At 49.6% G+C, this 16,873-nt stretch overlaps 1 protein-coding gene across 1 annotated transcript in view; it reads right to left on the bottom strand.

The window, feature by feature from the left end:
- SPRED3 (sprouty related EVH1 domain containing 3) overlaps nt 1-16,873 on the bottom strand; it is a 71,090-nt gene that overhangs the window by 9,979 nt on the left and 44,238 nt on the right. Inside the window, exon 4 of the mRNA XM_073641633.1 lies at nt 291-367. Coding sequence (XP_073497734.1) covers nt 291-367 — 77 coding nt within the window. The remainder of the gene's footprint in view (nt 1-290; nt 368-16,873) is intronic.

Below are 16,873 nucleotides of genomic sequence, written 5' to 3'. Positions count from 1 at the left end.
CCTTGTAATTGTTCCTCACTCTTGCAAATATAGGATGAACATGAATGAGATATCCCCACCTTTAATACTCCCTCTATTAAAGTTATAATTCTTGAAAATATATATTTTTTAAACACCAGACAACCGCTTCAATTATTGAAGACCACAATGGGGGCACAATGACATGAAGGTACGACTTATAAGTTTATTAAAAGACAAAAAAAATCTTAGCTACTTTTTTGGACATGCTTAGGTTTATCAGAGATAATGACCAAAACACTGGTATATGTGGAGTTTGGTTTTTAACTTACTGGCATGACATCTTCCATAGCTTGAGCTTCTTCTCGAGAGGAGGAGGATGATGAGGATGTTGAATGTGACAAAGAACCTATGAGGACAAAGAAGTCAATATTAGATTATGGACTGAAGTATAAGCAGGTGCAACAATGTATATAGTTGCCTATATAATATACAGCTGGTGAAATAAGTATTCAACATGTCACCAATTTTCTATGTAAATGCATAAGTAAATGCATTTCTAAAGGTGCTATTGACATTAAATTCTCACAAGATGTTGGTAACAACCATCCAATCCACACAGGCAAAGAAATCAAACCATATATGTCCATAAATTATGTGTAATAATGAGAAATGACACAGGAAAAAGGTATTGAACACACGAGGTAAGAGAGGTGCAAAAAACCTTGGAAAGTCATGACACCAGCTGAAATATATCAGTAATTAGAAAGAAATCCTGACACTTAGTGAAAAATAATATCAGCTGGTTCAACTGATAGCCAATAAAGAGCTGTCCCATTACCAAGGTGTCACATAAGAAACATCTCATGATGGGTAAAACCAGTGAGCGGTCTCAAGACCTTATTGTTGCAAAACATACTGATGGCTGATGTTATAGAAGAATTTCTAAACTACTGAAGGTTCCAGTGAGCACTGTTGAGGCCATAATCTGGAAGTGGAAAGAACATCATTTCACCATAAACCGGTGTGGTAGGTCAACTCGCTTGACAACTTCCGGAAGTTTACTCAGGAACCGAGTTTTCTCTGCAGGTTTTATTATATGGCATAAAGCCCTGCAACTCCAGCAAAAATAAACATGGCCTTACTGACAAAACAACAAAACAAAAGATAAACGATAGCACAGTCCATATGTGTGTGTGCGGTTCGCTCACACAGGTTATGTCCAGCCTTCAGCTCCTTCTTGAGCTATGTCTGTCCAGTCTGGAGACCTTGCCTCTCCAAACACAACACAGAGAAAAAAAAGGACTGAACATTTAAAGCTTGCTCAGCCACACCCTGAGGTGGAGGTATGGGGAATGACTTCCCACCCATCTCTATGTCATTCCCATAAAACCACACCCTTTAAAAGAGGTAACTTCCAGCATATAACATGCTGGCAGAAATTCAGTAGGTCTCAGTTCACACAGGAGAGCATCCTGAGTGACTCATACCTCCCCTTGCATATAATACCAGTGACTCTGTCACATATCCCCCCCCCCTCTGCCCAAAGCCAGGGGATTGGGCACCTTCAGATACCAAGCAGGGAATTCTGGAGAGGTCATCAGCATTAGCGTGTAACTTCCCGGGTCTATGCTCCACATGAAAATTAAAGTCTTGGAGACCTAAGAACCACCTAGTTACTCGGGAATTCTTACCCTTCTTTTCCCTCACCCATCTCAAAGGGGCATGGCCTGACACCAATTTAAACTTTCAGCCAAGTAGGTAATATCTTAGCGTGTCTATGGCCCATTTTATGGCTAAGCATTCTTTCTCCACAATGACAGAATTTTTCTCACGGGGCGAGAGCTTCCGGCTCATATACAGGATGGGATGCTCTTCCCCATTTATCTCCTGTGACAGCACAGCTCCTAGGCGAACTTCTGCGGCATCTGTCTGGAGCACAAACTCTTTAGTAAAGTCTGGTGCGACCAGGACCGGCTGCTCACAGAGTGCCAGCTTCAGCTGTTGGAATGCCATCTTGGTTTCAACAGTCCATTTCGCCATCGTTGAATTTGTGCCTTTCAGAAGGTCCGTCAGTGGTGTGGCATTCATAGCAAAATTTGGGATAAACCGCCGGTAATATCCCACGATTCCAAGAAACGCTCTCACCTGCTTCTTGGAGAGCGGTTGCGGCCAGTTCTGAATGTTCTGAATTGCCTCGATCTTATTGACCTGTGGCTTAATTTCGCCTCTCCCGACGACGTAGCCTAAGTACTTGGCCTCCTCCTTCCCAATGGCACATTTTCTTGGATTTATGGTAAATCCTGCCTTCCTTAGAGCATCCAGAATCACCTGTACCTTTGGCAGATGACTTTCCCAGTCTGGGTAGGCTGCGGCATACTTGTTATGTGGGCCTAGGATCCGATCCATGGCCCTCTGGAAGGTGGCTGGTGCTCCCTGCAGTCCGAAAGGCATTCGGGTGTGCTGGAAGCACCCATCAGGTGTTGAGAAAGCTGTTGTCTCCTTGGCCATCTGGGGCACGTGGATCTGCCAGTAGCCCTTCGTCAAGTCGAGAGTGGTAATATATCTCGCAGGTCCAAGCCTCTCGATGAGTTCATCGACGCGGGGCATCGTGTATGCGTCACACTTGGAAACTTCATTCAGCCTGTGGTAATCGTTACAAAATTTCCACTCCCCGTCGGGCTTTGGCACGAGAACGATAGGACTTGACCATCCGCTCTTCGATTCCTCTATCACTCCGAGGTCCAGCATCATTCCTCTTAACCTCAGCTGAGATTACCTCACGGTGGACTTCAGGAATCCTATAGGGTTTGAGGTTTACCCTAACATGCGCTTCCGTCAGCACGTCATGCTTGACCACCTCCGTACGCCCTGGCAACTCCGAGACCAGGTAACGGTTCCGTTGCAGCAGCTCTCTACATTGTTGTTTTTGTGCCAGCGATAGAGTCTCAGCTATTGTGACGTCCTCGACTTTGGCTTTCGGACTGGCTCCCAAACAAGAAGCCCCCAGCATTTCCCGATCTCGCCACGGCTTGAGCAAGTTCACATGGTACACTTGGTGCGGCTTTCTTCGTCCAGGCTGATGAACTTTGTAGTTCACTCCGCTGAGTTTCTCTATCACCTCATACGGTCCTTGCCACTTGGCCAGGAACTTGCTCTCGACGATGGGAATAAGAACCAGTACGCAATCCCCAGGCTGGAACTGTCTCAGCCTCGCTGACCGGTTATAGACCCTTGCCTGGGCCTCTTGTGCTTGGAGGAGATGAGCCTTCACGATAGGCATCACTTTCACCATCCTCTCCTGCATCTGGGCGACCTGTTCTATGATGCTCCGGTGGGGCGTAACCTCATCTTCCCAGGTTTCCTTGGCAATATCCAGGAGCCCTCGCGGATGTCGTCCGTACTGTAGCTCAAACGAGGAGAAACCTGTAGAGGCTTGTGGGACCTCTCTTACAGAGAAGAGCAAGAATGGTAGCAGGTAGTCCCAGTCACGACCGTCCTTCTCTACGACCTTTTTGAGCATTGCTTTTAAGGTTTTATTAAAGAGCTCCACCAGGCCGCCTGTCTGCGGATGGTAAACAGAGGTTCGCAGCTGGGTAATCTGAAGGACTTTACACAGCTCTTTCATTACCTTGCTCATGAAAGGGGTTCCTTGGTCCGTTAGGATCTCCTTCGGCAGACCGGTCCTGGCATATATATGGACAAGTTCCCGGGCGATGCTCCTACTCGACGAGTTCCTCAGTGGTACCGCTTCCGGGTACCGGGTCGCATAGTCCATGACCACCAGGATGTATTGGTGGCCCCAGGCCGATTTGACTAAGGGCCCTACTAGATCCATGGCAATCCTCTCAAAGGGGATTTCTATCACAGGTAGGGGGATTAAAGGACTACAGAAGTGGGAGGAGGGTGCAGTTATCTGGCAGGTGGGGCAGGATCTACAATAGTTCAGGATCTCCCGGTAACACCCTGGCCAGTAAAACCTCCTCAATATCCTCTCCTGAGTTTTCTCGACCCCCAGGTGTCCCCCCAGAACATGTGAATCACCCCTTGGTTTGGTCACCCGATACAATAACTCCCCCTGAACTGCGAAGTGTGGGTACCTGGTGTCTACCCCCGGCTCTTGAGCAACCCCATTACAGACAGTAATATTGTCCCATGCCCCCTTCAAGGTCAAATCCCGAACTTGAGCAGACCCAAAGTTCTCTCCTGTCACCTCTAACTCAGGGAGGTTGGCCTCCTCGGTCACAGTCTCGTCCTCATCGCTGGCAAGGACACAGAATGGGAACTCATCCCCTTCAGATGTCGACTGGGGTATTTCCTTAGGGACCTGGAATTTGTTCACGTGACTCAGTCCGGTTCCTTTCCCCCACAACTCCCAGAACAACGGGAAATTGCGCCCCAATATGACAGGGTGTATCAGGTCCTTAACCACCCCGACCTCGTGGGATTGGGCACCACAGTCTGTTCTCACTGTCACTGTGGCCACTGGTTAGTCCTTGGTGTCCCCATGTATGCAGCGAACGCCCACAGTCTTGGCAGAGATCAGCTGGTGGGGAAGGTTGGCACTGATTAGTGACTCCCTGAATCCAACAGTCCAAGCACCATCACCCCATTAACGGACACGGCACATGCCTGTGGCCCCTCGCTGGGTCGACAGTCCACACTGCAGGCGGGATAAGCATAATAGGAGACCCGTTTGCCTAGGCTGCAGTCCATGGGCTCGAGGGACATATGACACCTGGCGGCTACGTGTCCAGGGTTGTGACACCGCCAACAGACTAGATCTTTAGCAACAGTCCTTGTGTCACCTTCAGTGGGAGTGGGGCGCCCCCCAGTGGTGGCTCTAGACCCCTTCCGTGGTGAACCCGCCCTCTTTTGGGTATCCCAGTACGGAGGAGTGACTATATCTGGTTTCCAGAGGGATTTCTCAACCACCTGGTACCTCTCTACCAGGCCAATGAAGTCATCTGCGTTCTGGGGATCGCCCTGGGCAACCCAGGTCAGTACTGGCTTGGGAAGGGAGTGCACAAATCTATCAATCACCACCCACTCAACCATCTGGACCGGAGTTGAGGACTCTGGCTGTAACCACTTCTGAACGAGATGTAGAAGGTCAAACATCTGCGAGCGAGGGGGTTTGTCGCTGGCATACACCCAATTGTGGACTCGTTGGGCTCTCACCGCCATATTCACTCCCAGACATGCTAAGATCTCTGTCTTTAGCTTGGCGTATTCCTTGGCATCCTGCAGTGCCAAGTCATAATGTGCCTTTTGGGGCTCCCCCGACAAATATGGTGCGAGAACCTCTGCCAACTGTTCTGGTGGTGTAACATACCTGGCGGCGTGCTTGCATGGCCTACCACCTCTCACCATGCAAGACAGCAATCTTACCTATCAGGCCAGGCTGCACACTTTGATCCAGTACCTGCTGTTTGTATGTCTCTTGTCTGCTGGCTTAGGGAGGCAGCGCTGTTACTTCTTGATTCTTAAATCTACAGTGTGCGCAGTCGTAATGCGTCCCCAGCCTATTGCTGTGAGTCACTGGATACTTAAAACCCCTCCACCCAGTAGGAGGGGCCTGAGCAACACTTTCCATCTGTGTGTTCCTTGCAACTGAGTTGCCAGGTCCAGTCCTGTATCTAGTCTGTTTCCGCCCCTGGGGGCAGTATACCCAGGCCTGTTACCTGTACCTGTGACTTCTAGTCAGTTTCCGCTTCCCTGGGGGCTGAGTTCCCAGGCTCGTTCCTGCATCTTGTTCCTGGTTCAGATCCTGTCTGAACAGTGTCCTAGTCCATTGCCTGTTTGTCTCTATGTCTGTATCTTCCCTTTTTCCTGCAGTATCTGAACCTGCACCTAACTCCAACGTGTTGTCTCTGTACTTCTGTTTGTGAGCTTTGTGTCCACTCGCTACTTCATTGCAAGTACCTTGTGTGTATCTGGTTCTGCTCATTCTGTTTCCCTGCCTCTGTGTCTGGCTCCTGTGTTCCAGCTGTCTTCTTATGTTTTCCAGTCTGTTCCATGTGAATAGAGCCCTGTCCTGTCTACCGAATCTGTGGGTTTTGCTTTGCTCTGCTTGTTCACAGCACCTGCGGTTTTGCTCTGCTCTCCTTGTTCACCGCATCTGTGGGTTTTGCTCTGCTTTGCTTGTTCACAGCATCTGCGGGTTTAGCTTGTTCACCGCATCTGAGGTTTTGTTCTGCTCTGCTTGTTCACCGCATCTGCGGGTTTTGCTCTGTTTTGCTTGTTCACCGCATCTACGGTTTTGCTCTGCTCTGCTTGTTCACCGCATCTGCGGGTTTTGCTCTGCTCTGCTTGTTTACCGCACCTGCGGTTTTGCTCTACTCTGCTTGTTCACCGCATCTGCGGGTTTTGCTTTGCTCTGCTAGTTTACCGCACCTGCGGTTTTGTTCTGCTCTGCTTGTTCACCGCATCTGCGGGTTTTGCTTTGCTCTGCTTGTTTATCGCACCTGCGGTTTTGCTCTGCTCTGCTTGTTCACCGTATCTGCGGGTTTTGCTTTGCTCTGCTTGTTCACCGCACCTGCGGTTTTGTTCTGCTCTGCTTGTTCACCGCATCTGCGGGTTTTGATTTGCTCTGCTTGTTTACCGCACCTGCGGCTTTGCTCTGCTTGTTCACCGCACCTGCGGGTTTTGCTCTGCTCCGCTTGTCTACCGCACTTGCGGGTTTTGCTCTGCTCCGCTTGTCTACCGCACTTGCGGGTTTTGCTTTGCTCTGCTTGTCTACCGCACCTACGGGTTTTTCTCCGCTCTGCTTGTCTACCGCACCTGCGGCTCCATTCCTGTATCCCAGTCTGTACTGGTCCCTATCCTGCCTACGTTCCTACCTGCCAGTACCCGCCTGTCTGCATGTCAGCCGTGCTTGTCTGTGCCCACCTGTCTGCATGCCAGCCGTGCCTGCCAGTGCCCACCTGTCTGCATACCAGCTGTGCCTGTCAATATCCACCTGTCTGCATACTAGCCGTGCCTGCCAGTACCCACCTGTCAATATGCCAGTCTAACCTGCCTGTTCCTGCATTCCCCGGTGTGGGTCAACAGCTGTGACCGGGGTCTGACCTGGAGTAGCACCTGGTCCTCCCCGGTTCCTCCCTGGTTCACGGAGTCGACTGAGCCACCGTGCGACCTTGGTCGGACCGGGTTGATACTTAGTTATGCCCCTCCAGGCACTCCTCGGTTCATGGTTCAGTGGGATCACTAATCAAGCTCACGCCAGTCAGTCAGGGCGCGAGCGTAACAGTTTGCTCAGGCCATGGTTCCCGTTGAGCCCCACGGCCCTTCGCTCTCGGAGACATTTGAATTCTTGTCTGACGAATACGTGCACCAAGGAAAAAAAATTTCTCAAGCTGAGGTCCAGGCGATTTACGCACCAGCCCAAATGGAGCTATCAGCACTCGTTCCTGCGGATCCACCACGGTACTATGGGGATCCAAAACAAAGCCGTGCGTTTGTGGAGCAATGTATGCTGCATTTCAAATTCTATGCTCACTGTTTTCCCACTGATCCGGTTAAAGTAGCATTCATGATGTCCTACTTAGCGGGTGATGCCTTGAATTGGATCACCCACCTATGGGAAGCATGGGATCCTATCGTCTCTGATCTGCAGGCCTTCCTGGTGGCCTTTCTAATAGTCTTCGATGACCCTAACCCTGAGGCTTGTGCTAAAGCTTCCCTTCCCAGTATCCTGGAGCAGCCACGATGGGTAATGTGTGTAGGTAGCCTACCAGTTCTCCAGTCTGAAGAGACAGCTGCCCACACAGAATCCACACAGGATGACAATGCTCCACAGAATGCTTCCCTTCCCAACCTCAAGAGGCAGTCCAGACGTGCAAGGCGTAGAGGTAAACCGTCACGCCAGGTTCTGTCCTCCCAAAGACCTCCTGTTCCCCAGCCTGTAGAGGCATCTTTCCGCACAGAATCCATGAAGGATGACTATGTTCGTCAGGCAAAGCAGAGGCCAGAACTCAGTCACAAAATTGGATTGCGGTCCCGCTGCGGTTGTTTGGGACCCCCTGACGGTCTTTGTCCAGCGAATGTTGGAGAATCCCAAGACATTAGGCCTGTAGGAGAGGCTGCCCTTGGCGTTAGTGTTTCCTTTCCACAGATGACCATGACTGTCTCCGTGGCAAGTGATGGCATTGGATTAACCGGAAGTTTTGGGCTTAAAGCCTTGAAGAGTCGGTGTCTGATTCCTGTCCGACAGCTCCAGAAGCCGGTTTGGGCATTGTCAGCGGAAGGACGAGCCCTACTCAGAAACAGTCAAAATATGTCTGTACAAATTAAGCTCCAGATTGGAGCATTACACATGAAGAAGTTCACATTCCAGGTGCTGTCTGGTTTACCCACAGGTCGTCCAGAGCCGAGAGATCTAGTGCCCGCTCAGGTCTGGAGATCCTGCATGGTGTTTCCTGGGGGACTGCTGAGGTGCAAGGGGTGTCCAGTCCCCATATCTTCAGGACAGTCAGCAATTTCTTCTTCTTCTTCACCAGATCTGCTAGTCGCTGACTCGCTGTGTGCTGAAGTCTCCGAAGGAAGGGAAGCGGAGGCATTGTCCCCACACGGTCTCGACGATTGTACCAATGATCTGGTTTTAGGCACCGCCCCGCCTCGCAGATGTGTCATCTCAGAAACCAGACTGAAGTTGGTCCCTAAGCAAGGATCCTCCATCTCTAACAAATCTGGCAATAAGTCCATCAAGGCGGTGGCTACCTTCAAGTCTCTTCACCCCTCCAACCAGGCGGAGGACCTCCAGTTGCCTCCTGAATCCTCCGGGGTGCTATCTGATAACAAATGGAAAGAGACTTTCCTGCACCCTGTACCTGGTACTTCGCCCACTTCATCCAGTAAGCTGGGCAAAGTGTACATCAAGGCGGTGGTTACCCCCGAGTCTCTGCACCCCTCCAACCCGGTGGAGGACCTCCAGTTGCCTCCTGAATCCTTCGGGTGCTACCTGATAACAAATGGAGAGAGACTTTTCTGCACCCTGTACCTGGTACTTCGCCCACTTCATCCAGTAAGCTTGGCAAAGTGTACATTAAGGCGGTGGTTACTCCCGAGTCTCTGCACCCCTCCAACCCGGTGGAGGATCTCCAGTTGTCCCATGAATTCTTTGGGGTGCTACTCCATATTAACAAATGGAGAGAGACTTTCCTGTGTCTTGTTCCTGGTACTTCACTCACTTCATCTGTTGCTGAGGATGGCTCGATGGGAGGAAGCATCCTAGTCACCAAGACGGTGAGACTAGTTTCATTCCCTCTAGTGGACAGAAGAGGTAATCTTCTTGAAGAGAAGGATCGGCCTCCAAATTCTCTGCAGAAAATCCTTGCCGGCTTGAAGAAGAGGGGGCGTAAAGGGGGGGTACTGTAACATCCCTGACGGCGTGCTTGCATGCCCTACCACCTCTCACCATGCAAGACCGCAATCTTAACTATCAGGCCAGGCTGCACACTTTGCTCCATTACCTGCTGTTTGTATGTCTCTTGTCTGCTGGCTTAGGGCGGCGGCGCTGTAACTTCTTGATTCTTAAAGCTACAGTGTGCGCAGTCCTAATGCATCCCCAGCCTATTGCTGTGAGTCACTGGATACTTAAACCCCCTCCACCCAGTAGGAGGGGCCTGAGCAACACTTTCCATCTGTGTGTTCCTTGCAACTGAGTTGCCAGGTCCTGTCCTGTATCTAGTCAGTTTCCGCCACCCTGGGGGCTGAGTTCCCAGGCTCGTTTCTGTATCTTGTTCCTGGTTCAGATCCTGTCTGAACAGTGTCCTAGTCCATTACCTGTTTGTCTCTATGTCTATATCTTCCCTTTTTCCTGCAGTATCTGAACCTGCACCTAACTCCAACTCGTTGTCTCTGTACTTCTGTTTGTGAGTTTTGTGTCCACTTGCTACTTCATTGCAAGTACCTTGTGTGTATCTGGTTCTGCTCATTCTGTTTCCCTGCCTCTGTGTCTGGCTCCTGTGTTCCAGCTGTCTTCTTGTGTTTTCCAGTCTGTTCCATGTGAACAGAGCCCTGTCCTGTCTACCGAATCTGCGGGTTTTGCTTTGCTCTGCTTGTTCACCGCACCTGCGGTTTTGCTCTGCTCTGCTTGTTCACCGCATCTGTGGGTTTTGCTCTGCTTTGCTTGTTCACCGCATCTGCGGGTTTTGCTCTGCTTTCCTTGTTTACCGCATCTGCGGTTTTGCTCTGCTCTGCTTGTTCACCGCATCTGTGGGTTTTGCTCTGCTTTGCTTGTTCACCGCATCTGCGGGTTTTGCTCTGCTTTGCTTGTTTACTGCATCTGCGGTTTTGCTTTGCTCTGCTTGTTCACCGCATCTGTGGGTTTTGCTCTGTTTTGCTTGTTCACCGCATCTGCGGTTTTGCTCTGCTCTGCTTGTTCACCGCATCTGCGGGTTTTCCAAATTCAAGTTTTTTATTTTTGTGTTGAAAAAGTACAAGAAAATACAATATACATAGTAAAAGGGGTAGCGTAACTATAAATCTATGCATAACTACAGTACATTGGGGGGTACAGGGAGGGTTTTCCATCAATATCCAGATCAAGCATGTATTTTTACATATGAAAGATAGAGAGAGAGGGAGTGGACCACGGCAGACCACCAATCAATAGAGTGCGATTATGATCATTGTTGTGACGACATCCCGGATAACTTTAGTTGGGGGCTAGATGGTAGGCGTCAGAGTTTTGGAAATCCATCCAATCCCTCCAAATCACACAGTATCTATCAACATCAGCCGGTGAGATGGCAATCAGATGCTCCATCCTATTAAGGAGAGAAATCTCCGCAAACCATTCCTCCACAGTGGGTGGGTCTCTGCTTTTCCAGTGTCGTGGAATGACATTCTTAGCCGTCAGTATTAGGTAGCCTATTGATGACCTTTTATAACTACGTTTACTTATTGGTAACATTGATAAAAGGAGGGCTTCTGGCGTATTAGGGATAGTCAAACCAGTTATTTTCTCAATCATGGGAACCACCTTTGCCCAAAATGCATTTATTATAGGGCACCCCCACCATATGTGTGACATTGTCCCTTCCCCCTCCCCACATCTCCAACATCTCTCTGAGACCACTGGATACCATCTATGAAGGACTGCTGGTACCCGGTACCATCTAGAGATAATTTTGAAGGAGGTTTCCTGAGCTTTGGACCCTATTGAGGTTTTATGTGTTAGGAAGAAACATTTATCCCATTGTGAGTCAGAAAAGGACTTCCCCAGTTCCCTTTCCCATGCACCGCAGAATCCTGGCCTATTGTCAGTTACCTGGGCAATGAGGAGATTATACAGTAGGGAGATGGAGTGTGTAGGGGGTGACAATGATAGGCTCAATTTTTCAAAGTTTGTGAGATCTCTATGAAGATGTGTGCGCTTCTTCACAGTTGAATAGAAGTGTTGTAACTGGCTATATTCAAAATTAGCCTTCGGGGAAGTGGCTCTTCCCTGTAACAAGTCATTGAGGGGGAGCAGTGAAGTATTGGAGATGACATGAGAAAATAATATCGGATGGGATTTGTTTGAACCGAGAAATCTATTTGCAGATAGTCCTGGTGGGAAATCCGGATTATCTGAAATCGGGAGCAAGGGGCCCTGGGGGTCGATTAAGGATAAGCTTTTTTTATGGGATCTCAAAGCCAGAGCAGTGGCATAAGTACTATATGACATGAGGCCAAGAGAGGGGACAATTAAATGGGCGCACCATGGGAGAGTGGTAAGAGCTTTAGGACAAATGGATTGAGCTATTTTGACCCATAATTTCCCCTCCGAATGATGGAAGAAGTCCAGGATTCTAGCGTGTACTGCTGCCATGTAATACCTTCTACAATCCGGAAGGCTAAGGCCCCCCTTTTGTTTGTGTCTGATCAGAACTTCTCCCCGACGTGGACGTCCACTTGCCCAGATAAATCTGCAAAAGCTACTGCGCAGTCTTTTCCAAAAATTTGAGGGAATTACCACGGGAATGGTTTGGAAGAGGTATAAGAGTTTAGGTAGGACGTTCATTTTTAGTATATTTATTCTGCCGAACCAGGAAAAATCCTTCACCATCCAAGAAGTAAGATCTCTATGGAGTTGTTCAATAAAGGGCCGAAAATTAAGATAAAATAGACGGGAGAGGTCTCTATGAATACGAATTCCTAAGTATTTGATACCCTGTGAGGGCCAGGCAAAGGGAAAGTTGGACTGGATGGAATCCTGTATGGATTTGGGGAGGGAAACCGCATCTGCGGGTTTTGCTTTGCTCTGCTTGTTTACCGCACCTGCGGTTTTGCTCTGCTCTGCTTGTTCACCGCATCTGCGGGTTTTGCTCTGCTTTGCTTGTTCGCCGCATCTGCGGTTTTGCTCTGCTCTGCTTGTTCACCGCATCTGCGGGTTTAGCTCTGCTCTGCTTGTTTACCGCTCCTGCGGTTTTGCTCTGCTCTGCTTGTTTACCGCGTCTGCGGGTTTTGCTTTGCTCTGCTTGTTTACCGCACCTGCGGCTTTGCTCTGCTCTGCTTGTTCACCGCACCTGCGGGTTTTGCTCTGCTCCGCTTGTCTACCGCACTTGCGGGTTTTGCTCTGCTCCGCTTGTCTACCGCACTTGCGGGTTTTGCTTTACTCTGCTTGTCTACCGCACCTGTGGGTTTTGCTCTGCTCTGCTTGTCAACCGCACCTGCGGGTTTTGCTCTGCTCTGCTTGTCTACCGCACCTGCGGCTCCGTTCCTGTATCCCAGTCTCTACTGGTCCCCATCCTGCCTACGTTCCTACCTGCCAGTACCCGCCTGTCTGCATGTCAGCATGCCAGCCGTGCCTGCCAGTGCCCACCTGTCAGCATATCAGCTGTGCCTGTCAATATCCATCTGTCTGCATACCAGCCGTGCCTGCCAGTACCCACCTGTCAATATGCCAGTCTAACCTGCCTGTTCCTGCATTCCCCAGCGTGGGTCAACAGCTGTGACCAGGGTCTGACCTGGAGTAGCACCTGGTCCCTCTGCTCGGTTCCTCCCTGGTTCACGGAGTCGACTGAGCCGCCGTGCGACCTTGGTCGGACCGGGTTGATACTTAGTTACGCCCCTCCAGGCACTCCTCGGTTCATGGTCCAGTGAGATCACTAATCAAGCTCACGCCAGTCAGTCCGGGTGCGAGCGTAACAGGTGGAAGTCTCTCCCGATCAGCCACCCTCTCAAAGACAGTCAGAAATGCTTCTACGTCATCCCCGGGGGTCATCTTCTGCATGGCCCGTCTTACTGCCTTCCTGACGTGGGAGTCATCAGTCGGCCCTGGGGGTGGGGCAGTTGCCCTGCCCTGGATGGCATCCGCCAGAAGCTGTATCTGCTGCTGCTGTTCCTGCTGCGCCTTTTGCTGCAACTGGATCTGTTGCAACAACAGTTTGGTTGTCTCCTGGTGCTGCTGGCTCTGCTATTGCTGTTGGTGCATCTGTTGTTGGCTCTGCACCAGGTGATTAATGAGCTCCTCCATGCTGCCGGGCTTCTCTGGCTGGCTGCTGGCCTTCACGCAGGACATCCACCGGTCTCTGTGGCAGGTACACGTGTTCCTGGAATCTTGCCCGCATTCTCCACCAACTGTGGTAGGTCGACTTGCTCGGCTGCTTCTGGAAGTAGACTTAGGAACCGGGTTTTCTCTGCAGGCTTTATTATATGGCATAAAGCCCTGCAACTCCAGAAAAAATAAACACGGACTTACTGGCAAAACAACAAAACAAAAGATAAATGATAGCACAATCCATATGTGTGTGTGCGGTTTGCCCACACGGGTTATGTCCAGCCTTCAGCTCCTTCCTGAGCTACAAACACAACACAGAGAAAAAAAAACAGGACTGAACATTTAAAGCTTGCTCAGCCACACCCTGAGGTGGAGGTATGGGGAATGACTTCCCTCTCATCTCTACGTCATTCCCATAAACCATACCCTTTAAAAGAAGTAACCCCCAGCATATAACATGCAGGCAGAAATTCAGTAGGTCTCATTTCACACAAGAGAGTATCCTGAGTGACACATACCTCCCCTCGCATATAATAACAGTGACTCTGTCACACCAGCCATAACTAGGTGCTCCATGAAAGATTTCAGGCAGAGGAGTGAAAGTAATCAGAAGAGTTGCCCAAGAGCCACGGACCACCTGCGCAGAGCTACATAAAGACCTGGAATCAGCCGGTACAATTATTTTCTTTTAATGCTCTCAGCCATCATGGCCTGTATGCACACTCACCATACAACCTCCATGGCCAGTGTGCACGCTCACCACACAAGACTCCACTGCTGATCAAAAAGCATGTTCAAGCGTGTTTAAAGTTTGCTCAACAACATTTAGACAAGCTGGTGAAATACTGGGAGCATATAGTCTGGTCAGATGAGACCAAAATTGAACTCTTTGGATGCCATGATACACACTGTGTTTGGAGGCCAAAAGGCACTGCATGTCACCCCCAAAACACCATAGCAACAGTGAAGTTTGGAGGTGAGAACATCATGGTGTTTTTCAGAATACGGCACTGACAAACTTCATATAATTGAAGTAAAGATGAATGGACAAATGTACCGAGACACTCTTGATAAAAATCTGCAGCCATCTACCAGGATGATGAAGATGAAACGAGGGTGGACATTTTAGCAAGACAGTGATCCCAAACACATAGCCAAGGAAACGCTCAATTGGTTTAAGAGAAGGATAAAAAAGGTGCTAGAATGGCCGAGCCGATCACTGGACCTGAATCCAATAGAAAATTTATGGAAGGAACTAAAGCTCAGAGTTCACAGAAGGAGCCCACAGGACGTTCAGGATTTGAAGAGTGTTTGTGTGGAAGAATGGGCCAAAATCACACCTGAGCACACCAGTTTCTCCATACAAGAGGAGCCTTGAAGCTTCATCACCAACAAAGGCTTTGTACTAAGTATTAAATAAATTTCAGTAAGCGTGTTCAATACTTCTTCCAAGTGTCATTTCTCATTATTACACATAGCTTAATTTATAGACATCTATGGTTTAATTTTATTTACCTGTGTAGACTGGATGGTTTGTTACTGACATCTTGTGAGAATTTCATGCCAATAGCACCTTTAGAAATATATTTACTAAGAAAATTAGTGCGTGTTCAATACTTATTTAACTTGCTGTATATACATAACACAGAATATCCACTTTAGTAGAAACACCGATCAGGTGGTGCGTTGAACCTCCTTTGCTCTTCAGCTGGTCATTGTGGAGTAGAATCCACCAGGTGTTTGAATAGTTTTGAAGGAATATTGGTCCATGCAGATAGGATTTGCCACACAATTGCCGCAAATTAGATGGAGATACTAACACGCTCTGGACAGCATGTTCTACCTCATCACAAAGATGCTCTACAGCAGGGTTCCCCAACTCCAGTCCTCAAGGCCCACCAACAGGTCATGTTTTCAGGATTTCCTTAGTATTACACAGGTGATAATTGCATCACCTGCACAGGCAATAATTCCATCACCTGTGCAATACTAAGGAAATCCTGAAAACATGACCTGTTGGTGGGCCTTGAGGACTGGAGTTGGGGAACCCTGCTCTACAGCATTAAGATCTGAGGACTATGATGAACAAGGAAGTAAAAAAAACTTGCTGTCATGTTCATAGAACCAACCATGATTATAAGACCCTTGTGGCATTGTGTACTGTCTTTCTGCAAAGGATAAATTGTTACCATGAATGAATGAATGCTTAGATAAGCCGTACTGTCCAAACATTCATCCATCTACAGTACAGACCAAAAGTTTGGACACACCTTCTCATTTAAAGATTTTTCTGTATTTTCATAATTATGAAAATTGTACATTCACACTGAAGGCATCAAAACTATGAATTAACACATGTGGAATTATATACTTACCAAAAAAGTGTGAAACAACTGAAAATATGTCTTATATTCTAGGTTCTTCAAAGTAGCCACTGTAGCGTCGGCGTCCCTGCCTCCTGCTAGGCAGGGACGCTGTTCCCCTCACCTCTCTGCTCCGTGCCCGGGGGCTTCCTCCCGCTCTGCTTGCAGCGCCCGCTCTCCCCCGGTCACTGTGCTTAGGGCGCGCGCGTGCGCGCTCCCCCTCTCTTAAAGGGGCCGCGCGCGTCGCCCTAAGGAGTCCCCGGCCAATGGCCGGAGGATCCCTCCATATATAAGGCACCTCCTCCAAAATGGAGGTGCCCGAGCAATGTTGTTGCACTGTTCACTACTCTGCTTCAGCCCTCAGGTCCCGTTGCCTGTTACCTGCCTGTTACCTGCCAGTTACCTGCCAGTCTCCTGCCAGTTTGCTGCCTGTCATCCGCTTTCCTGCTTGCTAGCCTGAGGTCCGACGGTCTGCCTTCCGACACCTGTCAGTCTGTCTATGGACCAGCTTGCCCGCTCACCTGGGAGCGCTCATCTGCTACCTGCCTGTTAGCCTACCTGGAGGCTCCGCCGTCACATGCTGTGACCACCTGCTTATCCTGAGACTCTCGCCTGCTCACCTGGGAGCACTCATCTGCCATCTGCCTGCTAGCCTACCTGGAGGCTCAGCCGTCACAGGTCGTACCTGCCCGTTTACCCAGAGACTGTCCCGGTCACTTGCTGTGACCTCCTGCCCGTTTACCCAGAGACTGTCCCGGTCACTTGCTGTGACCTCCTGCCCGTTTACCCAGAGACTGCCCCGGTCACTTGCCGTGACCTCCTGCCCGTTTACCCAGAGACTGTCCCGGTCACTTGCTGTGACCTCCTGCCCGTTTACCCAGAGACTGTCCCGGTCACTTGCTGTGACCTCCTGCCCGTTTACCCAGAGACTGTCCCGGTCAACTTGCCGTGACCTTCTGCCTGTTTACCCAGAGACTGTCTCTCTCTGGAGGTGGCCGAGCTCCGTCAGCACGTGAGTAACTGTCCTGGAGCACATTTCTTGGAGCCTAAGGTATGTTTGCCG

This window comes from Phyllobates terribilis, unplaced genomic scaffold (assembly GCF_046119375.1).
Source record: "Phyllobates terribilis strain yellow unplaced genomic scaffold, ASM4611937v1 Scaffold_7__3_contigs__length_470593459, whole genome shotgun sequence".
In the NCBI taxonomy this organism is placed as follows: Eukaryota; Metazoa; Chordata; class Amphibia; order Anura; family Dendrobatidae; genus Phyllobates; species Phyllobates terribilis.
The sequence above is the reverse complement of the archived record's forward strand: the minus strand, read 5'-3'. Positions and strand labels throughout refer to the sequence as shown.